The sequence below is a fragment of the Nelumbo nucifera genome, chromosome 5 (assembly GCF_055504915.1).
Source record: "Nelumbo nucifera cultivar China Antique chromosome 5, China Antique-T2T, whole genome shotgun sequence".
NCBI lineage: Eukaryota > Viridiplantae > Streptophyta > Magnoliopsida > Proteales > Nelumbonaceae > Nelumbo > Nelumbo nucifera.
The window spans coordinates 28,687,649-28,699,067 of NC_142653.1; the positions used below are offsets into that span (position 1 = coordinate 28,687,649).

General features: G+C 38.3%; 1 protein-coding gene across 1 annotated transcript; it reads left to right on the top strand.

The window, feature by feature from the left end:
- The first annotated feature begins 265 nt into the window (after positions 1–265).
- Positions 266–8,314, top strand: BHLH121 (basic helix-loop-helix (bHLH) DNA-binding superfamily protein). Its single transcript, XM_010262977.3, has 5 exons — positions 266–612; positions 4,381–4,502; positions 6,686–6,813; positions 6,897–7,388; positions 7,494–8,314. Exons 1-5 carry the CDS (start codon positions 482–484, stop codon positions 7,644–7,646), a joined length of 1,026 nt encoding a protein of 341 aa, XP_010261279.1. The 5' UTR covers positions 266–481; the 3' UTR covers positions 7,647–8,314.
- Positions 8,315–11,419: the final 3,105 nt, after the last annotated feature.

Consider the following 11,419-nt stretch of genomic DNA (forward strand, 5'->3'; position numbering starts at 1 on the left):
AAATTCTATGAGGTTTTAAGGGATGGGAAGAAGGTTGGGTTAGGGTTGAAGGAATTTAGTTAAGGTTAGGGTTAAGATTGGGTTGGTCGGATTGAAGGTCGGGTTAGGATTGGGGTTTAGAACTTAGGGTTGGGTTAAGGTTGGCCTCAATCCGACCTAACCCGGCCCGAGTTGCAGCCCTACTTTTATGACAGAAGTGGGTCAACCGCGTTGCCTGCCGGCCCGCCCCGAGGCACATTTCAAGCGCCAACGACAATGAAGCAGCAGTGCTAACTGCTACCATCAAGCTCAAAACTAACTTAATGGCTTTACGGTTTGTACTCGTTGTAATTTAGCTTATTGAACTGGTTAGGTGACGCTGGCATCGCAGAAATTATATTATCCTCCCACGCATAACCAGGTGTGGTGCGTGCGTTGCCCTCGTGGAAAGCACGGGGACGATCTTAAGCCCTAGGTTTTGTTGCTTTCGATTTGCAGAGAGATGGATCAATGGAAGCCCGAGGGTTTCTGTCAATCTGTTCCAGCAGATCTTGCTGTTACAGATTTTCAACAGTCTTCTGCAGATCTATGCGTGCCCTCTAATCGATTACAGAGCTCGCAGCCCGATTCAAGGTCCGTCAAATTTGCTTTATCGAAAATAAGTTACTTTTTTTTTTTAATTTTCTTATTGTTTAATTTTGAATTATTTCCTATTATTACCTGGATTGATTGGATTTTGATCTTAGAAGTTAGAAGTGTTCTGCTTCATCTTCTTTCTAATTCTATTCCTCGCCATGGACATTTGGTATATAATTAGGTATATTGCAATTTGCTGTGTTATTTCTTTACCCAAACACAGTAGAAATTCCATGCCAATGATACTGGGGAGCAAAAACCGCGAATATTTTAGTGCTCGTGGTTGATAAATGTAAAGAGCTATGTGAGAAAAGAATATAATTTTGAGGATTTGCAGAAACAACATTAACCCATTTACTACATTTTGCATGGAGCAAATAAATAGGAGGGACTGCAGTTGGTTGAGAGCTAAATTGTCTTTTTATTTGTTAGCTGTAACAATTTCTATTGGAAGCTTACTCTCTCACATTCTCGAGTGTTCAAACGAGAAATACATCTATTTTTGTATTGTGATATACCGCCCATTATATCGTGAACAGTTATAATCAAAATTCTCTGTTGACTTTCAAACATAATCATTTTCATGTTTTTTAATCAACCAAATATGTTGCAATGTTTAGACATTTTAACTATTAAAGTGTTTAACGATATTGTTAGGATAAATAAATTACATTAGAATCTAATATTCTTGGGAAAAACTTCTCTTAAAGATAAATATAAAATATATTCTAAAATTACACCCAACTCAACTCGACTATATTGGTTTGTCTAAAAGATATTCGAAAAGTATTGAACCTTTATTCAATGGTAGCCCTAGCTATCTGGGGTCTAGGGAAGGTTAGACTGGATACTGACCTAACCTTTGGCATTTTTGTACAAAGTGGTTGCTTTCAGACTCAAACCCACATTATCATGTGTGTCAGTCTGAGATTTTATCATTATACCAAGCAGTGGCCCCTTAAAAGATAAACATAATATAATCTCAATTAGAAGTCATTTTGTTTGACAAATATCTAAAAGGTATAAAGTGAAATATCTTAATTAATAGTCATTTCACTTGGAATCTATTGCAATTTGGATGGGAAAGACTTATTTCTGAAATCCAAGGGCCTGGGCATGCTGCATGCTATATTGGTCCGTCCAATATATGGTATTGGCAATTTGGAAGATTCCACACAGACTTGAAGTAATGATGGCTGCATCCTTTTGGTTATCCTTGGTCCATTTTGCATTGGGAAAAACCCCTCCAGCTCCTGCTGATCCAGGGTTCCCAAAGAAATGGCATTGAGGTAAAGAGTAATCTGAGCAAACAGAACTGGTCTGGGAGGCTAAAATGAGTGGATCATCTCTGGAGTTGCATAGATGTCCTCCATCAAGTTTCTTTTGGAATATTAGCGAGGGAGATGCCTTTAAACTCCTTGTTAATGAGGATCCATAAGTTGGTCATATGAAGGACTCAACCTCTAACTCTCTATGTGCTTATTTATTTTTAAATCATTAACAACTTTTCATTAAACGTGTGAAAAGATAATTACGCATCAGACCACAACCAGCCTGGCCTTAAAGATACAATTATATTACTGCCCAAAACATCTTATTTCTAGTGACTCCTTGCTTGGCCAAGGGATCTGCCAAGCCATTTGCAGATTTTCTCACCCCAGAGAAAGACATTTCAATTTTCAACTTCCATAGCAATACACCCAATCCCCAATCTCTCTCAGGGCCTGCCTATGTGTCCACACACATCTAGGCTTCCCTTTTGAGTCCAAGAAATTACCAACAAAGAGTCCCCTTCAACCTCAACCTATCTGAGATTTAATTGCTTTAGTAGTCTCATCCCATACAAGAGAGCTACAATTTCTGCATTTAGGGAGTCTCCCAACCCTAACGGTTCACTCTCCTGGTCCCTAATAACTCCTCCCATTCCTGAGGGGCCTGGGTTGCCTATTGAGCTTCCATCAAAGGTCAGTTTGAAACTATTGCTACCCAGAGAATTCCAAACTTCTTCATCATAGCTGAATACTGTAGAAGAAAATACTAGTATAAGTAAAAAATAAAATACAATACTAGTAAAGACATTAAGGTTAAATTTTCTTTTGCAATGTCACTTAGAAAATTAAAATCACAATAATATGGTGAAATATGGGTTGGTGCTATCATTTATCATGATGGTAGAATAGGAAACCCATTTTAAATGTTGGGTACAAGTGCTAGGGATCCGTTCTTCTTGTTGTGGTTTAAGTGCATCATAAGGTATTGGCTGAAACTCTGGTTTAATCAATGAAAAGCTGAGAATATAGTTGTTTCTATTGACTGCCATTGATTTCTTCAAAAAAAAAAAAGAAAAATAAAAAAGAAAAAGGTGTCTAGATTCTAAGTTAGTCATTTAAATACAGTCCCTTTAATAGAGATTTTATACCAACATTGGGTAGTCTCTATCAAATATGCTATGACTGGTTCAAGACTGGCCTTTGAAGGGTATTATAAATAAGAGAGGTCATTTTCTTTCGAATCATGAATTCTTTGCTATGACTGGTTCAAGACTCACTTCACTCGCTCACCGAAGCTTCGAGAACCCCCTATTTGGTAATGCTGTTCATTCATTCATCCTAATAATATGTCTTCTTAAAAAGCAATTAAAACTATAAAATCATCATTTTTTTTTGTTTGAGAACTAAGAACTTAAGACCTAATGTGGACTTGTTTGGGCTTGCCTCGAGGGGCGTGGCACGGGGGTCTGGGAGCGAAGCCCCCGACCCAGCCGCTAGACACAAAAAAATAAAAAAGCATCAAAGTTTCAAAAGGCGCACGCCTGGGATGAGGCACAAGGCGCACGACTCCGCCCCCAGATCCAGCCGCTAGACACAGAAAAAGCAAAAAAGCGTCAAAGTTTTAAAAGGCGCATGCCTGGGCTGAGGTGCAAGGCACACCAGGCATGCGCCTTTTGAAAGGGCTGTGCCTAGGACCTGGGCAAGGTGCCTACCCTGAAATGCGCCTCGCTTGTACACCTAGGCGTGCCTTTTAAACCACTGATCCAAATCACATGATCTGGGGTTTGTTGGGTTGGCAATCAAATGTTTTTAAATAAGCCAATGCTATCAATCAAGGTTATCAAACAGTTTCTGACACATAAGTGTGTGGCTACAGGTTCATTGAAAAACTGTTAGATTGATTAGCATTAGTTTCTAGGATGTATGCAATTTTTAATGTGTGAGAAAAGATTTTTTAGGGAAAGTGATTCTGCTTAGAAGTAGGTGAACAGCTGTTTTCTTTCCTGTTTGGAGCATTATTTTTCTGCCACATGTAATTTTAGTTCAAGAGTTCCATTTGATGTGGGGATAATTGGATTTGTCATGTAGATGGTTTTCTTGTGTGAATGGAGTCAACGCCATAAGCTTAAAGAGAAAAAAAGGAAATGAGACAATTAGCCCTAATGTTGTCTTGTGATAGATGTCCCCAGGGGTTGAAACTTGTGTGAATGTAGATAACTTTTCCTGAAAACAATCTACTTAGGTCGTCAACCCAATATAATAAGAGTAAGACTGTCTCTGATCAACACTGTTACAAGGTATCTGACATGGCAATGTTGGAGAACCTGAACTGGCATTGTAGAAGTGTTAACATGTGTCAATAAATGTGAATATGACAATGCCTGGCATTTAAAAAGGAATGTTCTTATGTAGGCATGGATGGATTCATGTGCCTGAGTGCCTCCATCTTTCTCCTTGCATTCCCTTGTTATGATGATGCTTTTCTTGTTTACAGCCAAAGGGCTGAAGTAGAAGTCAAGGATTCTGTTGCTGCAAGGAAAGTTCAGAAGGCTGACCGAGAGAAATTGAGGAGGGACCGGTTGAATGAACAGTTTCTTGAATTGGGACATGCACTGGGTAAACTTATTCTAAATCTTTACCTCTGTAGACATGATTTTTTTTGGCTTCCTTTTTCATTTCCCTTTCCTTTCCTATGACTGCTTTACTATTTGTACATGATTTACATACATAAAACTTGAAACCAATTTTTAAAGTAAGAAAATTGCAGCATTGTTGGTTTCATCTATTTATGCCCATAACAATCTTCATGGTCTATTAATTGGAATGGAAAACCCTAAAATCCTAAAAGCCTTTCTGAGCATCTGAGTTGGTCTAACTCTGGATATCTCTATACTTAGTGGTAAAACAGAACCATTTTGATCATCTGTTGGTGCTTATGGAAAGAACTACCCTACTGAGGATGAAACTACAGTTGATTTTTTGTCATTGTTTCACTGTTGGTCCCTTGTACTAGAGCTAGGATTGCAACTTGACCTGGTGGGCCAGGTACTGGGCCTACCTAGGCTCTAGTCTGATGCCTGGTCCAACCCACAGTCAGCTAGTAAAGTCCAAGACCAGCCTGGCCCAACCCAAGGTAAAACTTAAACCCAGCACAACCAACTTGGGTTAGGCCTGGGTGGGACTGATCATGCTTAGGTGGCTGGGCTTGCCCAAATTGCACCCATACATGGAGCTTATTGGGTGAAGTGATTCTTCTTTATTCAGTACATGGGAAAATATACTTGAGTGAAGTGAAATATCAAACATTTAGTAGTCTCAGTTGAGTGATTGTAACTTGAGGGTGCCAACTAAGTCAGCTGGTAAAGCCTGTGGTTGTTGTTCCAATTTCCTGGGGATTGAATCCTGCTGTCAACAGTTTACCTTGGTCTCTTTGGCCAGCTTTCCTCTCATTCTGCCTTGGTTCAGTTCATATGATCATATTTAGTTTAACCCTATCTGCCCCACCCAGCTTGCTCCATTCTTTTAAAGAGTTGACTGTATGCTTTTGAAGGAAATCCCCATAAGAGGTTGGGTCTAAAATAACTATGGTTTTAGATCTATCTTATTTGCATATATCCTCTCATGTACTTGCTTTCACCATAAATGCCTGATACAATCAATAAAAAAAGGGTAGCCCAGTGCACGAGGCTCCCAGAAAGCTGTAGCTTTGGTGGTCTGCTGGTGCTTATGGAAAGAGAGACTTATTTGCATATATCCTCTCATGTACTTGCTTTCACCATAAATGCCTCATACAATCAATAAAAAAAGGGCACCAGTGCACAAGGCTCCCAGAAAGCTGTACCTTTGACAGTCTGTTGGTGCTTATGGAAAGAGAGAAACAGACATCTTTTTGGAGACAAGGCTATGCCTTCAGAGAAAGTGTGTGCAGCTGTGGAGAAAACCTTGGTGAATTGGATTTCCATTAACAACAGTTTCAAGGGCTTTAGTTTCAAGATGTTTGTAGAACATTGGAAATCATTAATTTGGGACGGGGATTATGTTTTGTAAGCTGTAACCTTGAGGCATCTTTTTGTATGGCTGTTTGAGGAAACCTCTCCCTCAGCAGCTTTGCTTCCTTTATTTTTAATAATACTATTATCCACCATTTCTCAAAAAAAAAAAAAAATACAGAGGCTGTTTCCAAGATTTGAACCCTGGTCACCCAGGTTGCAATGGAGCAACCCAACCATTGGGCCTGATACAATCTAAAGAGTTACCTTTTTCTAAAAACAAACAAACATACAAACAGATAAGTAAATAAAACATGTCATCTTTTTGAAGCTGTATGCCTGTATTCTAATAAAGTAATAATTGCATGTTACTTCAGAATGAAAAGAGGAACAGTAAATGGTATTACTGTTCATTTATCAAAAAAATGGTATTACTGTTCAGGTAGGATGTGGAAAATTGGTGTATATCACAAATCTTTTGCTAGTTCCTGGAGATTTGGAATGTTTACAGTTATAAAAAAAGTTTGCTTTCGGCCTAGAAGCTCTTATAGGATTTTGTTTGATGGTGTGTCTCAAGACTCAGCTCCAAAACCCCCTTCTGGGCAGTAAGCCTTCTTTTATATATTCCTGATTCTCTGTGCTAATCCAAACCATTATTTACTTGGTGAGATATGAAGTTTTTGTCACCCCTTTTGTTATTTGCACTTGTTAAGTATTGCAGTTTTTCTTTTTTTTTTACTCTTTTTCCTTTTTGTTCTGCTGCTGATTTGAGCCTACTAGGAAAATAACCATAGAACTTGCAAATTGCAGACCCTGATAGGCCCAAGAATGACAAGGCAACCATTCTAACTGATACAATACAAATGCTGAAAGATTTGACTACTCAAGTCAACAAACTGAAATCGGAGTATGCAACACTCTCAGAAGAATCACGGGAGGTGATTTTCCTTCATGGGTATTTCCGCTTTTGTTGTATCAATTTGGTAGTTTATTATTTATTAATTTATTTATTTTCAAACAGTTAACACAGGAGAAGAATGAACTCAGAGAAGAGAAGGCATCTCTAAAATCTGATATTGAAAACCTTAATATTCAGTATCAACAGAGACTCAGGGTTATGTTTCCATGGGCTGCTATGGACCCTTCAGTTGTCATGGCTCCACCTTCATATCCATATGCAATGCCAGTTCCTGTTCCTCCAGGCCCCATTCCCATGCACCCATCCCTGCAGCCATTCCCTTTCTTTAGAAACCAGAATCCTGGTGCCATTCCTAATCATTGTTCAACTTTTATCCCATATTCATCACCTGCTAATCCTCAGGGTGAACAGCCATCTACACAATATGTGCCCCCAAATGTGCAGCCAAGCAACAGGTCCCACACTTCAAGCAAACAAGATTCCAAAAGCAAGTCTTTGGACCGCCAGAGGGGCTGCAATATTGAAAAAAGTGATGATTCTAATGATGTAGCGACAGAACTTGAACTCAAGACACCTGGTTCTGCAGCAGACCAGGTATTTTTTTGGATCATTTTGTAAGGAGTAATATCTAATAACAGTATAAGAGACTAATTATGGGTTTGTTTGTAGAAAACTAATTTTCACTCTGTTGTTCTCCAGGAGTTGTCATCTGGGCAACGGAAAGGCAAACAGTCACAAAGGAAGGAAAACAGTGTTGTAGACGGTAGCTGCTCAAGCAGGTGTTCTTCATCTAAGGTTGCACAAGATAGCTCCTCCAATAGCGTGGGTGATGGTCCGAAGGCAGATAATTGAAGGACCTTCAGGTTTTTCCCAGCATCAGCATTTCTTTTAACAAACTCCAGCTGCTAACCTCATGTAGCATTTTGTGCCTTTAAACTTAGCTGAAGCTATTATCTCAGATTCAAGTTTCAGCATGTCATCTGATGTGCCTGTTAGCAAAATTTACTGTAATACATGAAAGAGGGGTACAGGAAACGACAATTAGTTTTCCTGTTTTATTTGTGTGCGAGAGGGCTACAGAAAAGATGGTTGGACTCACCATTTGACTAATCTAACTTAGAATCTCATACATCAAAAAGTCCGAAGTGGTTGGGTGAACCTTACTATATATTTTAATGTTCTCCTAGGTCAGAGAAAAGTAGTATGGCTTTGTTTTCTACTTGCTTGCCAGACTGGATGACTATAAATATTCAACTTGGTCACTTTAAGAATTAGGATCTTCTTGTCCATGTAACATATGCACTGGACCAGCAGCAGGTACTGCTCATGGTTAACCTAGTGTGACTGGGCACCATGTTGTCTGTCCTGACTTTTTCAAGCCACTGTTAGTTAAGGAGAAAGGGTAGTGGTTGGATTAATTTGTTTGTAATCTTTGAGATGTGGATGGAAGGATGAAGGAATCTGGTGCTTGATTAGATGATGAAACAGAGACTACAATGGTTACTCATTTTGCCACTAAAGGTGTTCCTAGATGAAGTAATACATATTTGTACTTTTTGTACATTGCATTTATGTTTAAGTTAAATCTTTCTTATGTTTAAACTGTCCGCACTTGCCTTCCAAATGAGTTAATGAAATCCATTTGATTACAGTTGCTCATTTCGGTTTCATCTCCCCAAAAAGTGTCTCATTTTGGTTTCATTTGTGTGTTCGGTAGTCTGTCAAATGAGACTTCTCACGCAGGAAGATGATGTTGATAATTAGGCATTAACTGGTTTGGAGCTGCTTAAGTACTTCTCTTTCCGACTTTTAGTCAGAGCATGAAGTCATGAACTATTAGTTGAGCATGTTATATTTGCCAGAATTGTCAATTGTGCGGCCTTTCGCCACTTTATCGGCTAAATTTGAGCAAATTTTCTGAGTAGAGAATCTACAGGATTTGCTAATTTATAATTACCTTGAATAGGCCTCTACCCTAACAAGCACTGCAGAGTTTGTCGTGTGGTTCAGTGATCTCTGTTATAAATTTATCTTGTATTCAACTGACATTGGGGATAACCAAAAGCCTAGTTGTGATTTATGGAGCCAAACGTTGAAGGAGGCAATCAATAGGTAGATGGAATGACCATAGCCCAGAAATGGATCCTGAGGGGGATGGGCATAACCCAGAGGGGAATGAAGCCGAGTTCTGGTAAACTATAAACGGAGTAGGTTGTGTATGAAGTTTATTGTTGAGAAGCTAAAGATGGAAGCGGGATCGTCCTGTGTTAATTTCAACTAGTAGCAAGAAAAGTAATTTGAAGCCAGGTCTATATGTTAAGCATTAACAAGGGCCTGTGGTGAGAAAGCAATACAATACAGGTTAACAAGGATATGGGATTCAATATGCAGCCTGCCCCAGTTGTTGGCCCCCGGGCCAATCGGCACATCTGTGTTTTAGCTTTGGCACTCGGGGTTTCATAATTGGAAGTGAGGTGAATTGAATTTTGTTTGTAAGAGTGCAATACAAATATGTACGACCATTCACGAAAATGCAAAGTTGGTTTAGTTTTTCACTGATTAATTCTGTATTCTTTTCAAGTGATTTTTGTTGTAATGGATACATAGATGAATTCCAAGACTTGAATTCACCTTTTTTACATTGACCAACTTTAGGCTGCATTTGGTTGTAATGCAATTTTATTTGCATTAGTACAAATGCTTGGGAGTGCAAATGAAAAGATTGCAAATTTTGGTTTAATTTTGTTTTGGGTTTTACTTTATTCTCAGATCTTATTTTACTTTATTTGCAATGCAATCAAACAAAATAATGTAAAATTTAAATAAAAAATAAATCATAATTTGCACCTAAATCATTTGCACTACCATAGTTTTGCTTTAGTGCAAATAGATTTACATAGCAATCAAACACAACCTTAAGTGCAAAATTTGAATCCATTTTTTGGATGCAAACATTGTTCTCTTTTGAATGCAAACATCTCTTGAAAGTCATAATCGCTATCATTTTAGCTACACATGCATTCTTAGTAAATGCTTGTAAAATTGAACTACAGTACAAATTTGCTTCAACAGGATTTGCACTATTACCACAGGCAGCCTAAAGAGTAAAGAATTTGAGGTCCAAGTACAGTAAGCATACGCCATTATCTTGCGAGTAGCTTATCATTATTCTCTAATCTCTACCATTTTCAATAGGGGTGAGCAAGAAAAACCAAAAAACTGAGTCTCAAAAAATTGACTGAAATCGAACTGAAAATTTGGTTGACCAAACTGGTTGGTTCAGTTTCGATTAACCAAAATAGAAAATCGGCGATTAACCGAACCAACTGGTATACATATACATATATATATATATATATATATATAAATATTATATTTTTATGCATTATAAATTAATAAATAAATCGCTCAACCGGTTAATCGATCAGCTTTGATTCGGTTTCAGTTAACGTTTTTCCAAAAACTGATAACCCTGATTCATTTAAAAAATGAGCCCATGTTTAATTAACCGAACCGTAAACACCCCTAATTTTCAATTGTTATCTGACACTGTTGTAACAGTGTCATCAGGTTGGGATGGGACAAAAAACCAGACTATGACTATGGGGAGTTTGGATCTATTCCTGACATCGACCTCATAGCATGTTCTAGCCATGCATCAGGAACATCTCTCATGAATAAAAATTTACAATTTCGAAGATGTTCCATATGCACGGCTGAAACTAACTGTGAAGTATGGTGCGTTCTGTGAGTAGCAGATTTGAATTCTGCTATGGGACCAGACTTATAAACAGATAAACTCACTGCATCAGCGGTTTATTAGTTAACTGTCAGGTCTGGTCTGGTCCAAGTCTGACAATACTAGTTGTGAGCATGATTCCTGCACAATGAAACCTAGAGCCCCATGGTGATCTATGGCAATGAAATGTATGGTTTTATGTGTTCTTCTTTTGTATTTATATTTAATTTGTCTTTAAAATCGAAAAAGGTGATTGATAAATGTTTTTCTAGTATTTATTGATAGTTAGACGCCACTAGGCGCCATTAAGCACTACATAAGTGGAACAGTAAATAAACACCTTTGAGAGAAATATTAAAATGAAGTTTCTCCAAACAGTTGATTTGTATGTAAATCGTGAGAAACATTTATAAAATAAATAGACATACGAAATAGCATGATGGGGCAAATGCCCACATGGCGATGATATAGCACGGTTTATCAAATAAATTGAAGCCATGCCAAACACCGCCTTCATTGCATTGCATCGGCTTTTGGCTACACAGTGGGGGTTAGTCTGTCCCATGCCCATAACTCCCAAATCCTCGTGATAGCGGGATTTAATCCCATTGAAAGTTTTCGCTACAACCAGCCAAAGAACTTATCAACTGAACCATCATGAGTTGATAATTGCATGTGGATTTCAAGGAAGGTAATTGGAAAACCATTGATGGATAGTGACAATCATTTTAGAGTTCTGCTACATCAGAAGAAACCTCTAACACTTGTCGACCATTCAATGCAGGGGAAATCTATGTTGTCCGAAGGCCTAGAGAGACATGATATTGGAAAAGTTCTGACCAATCAAAATCCCTTGTGAATTTTGATAAATACTCCTTGTAATTGG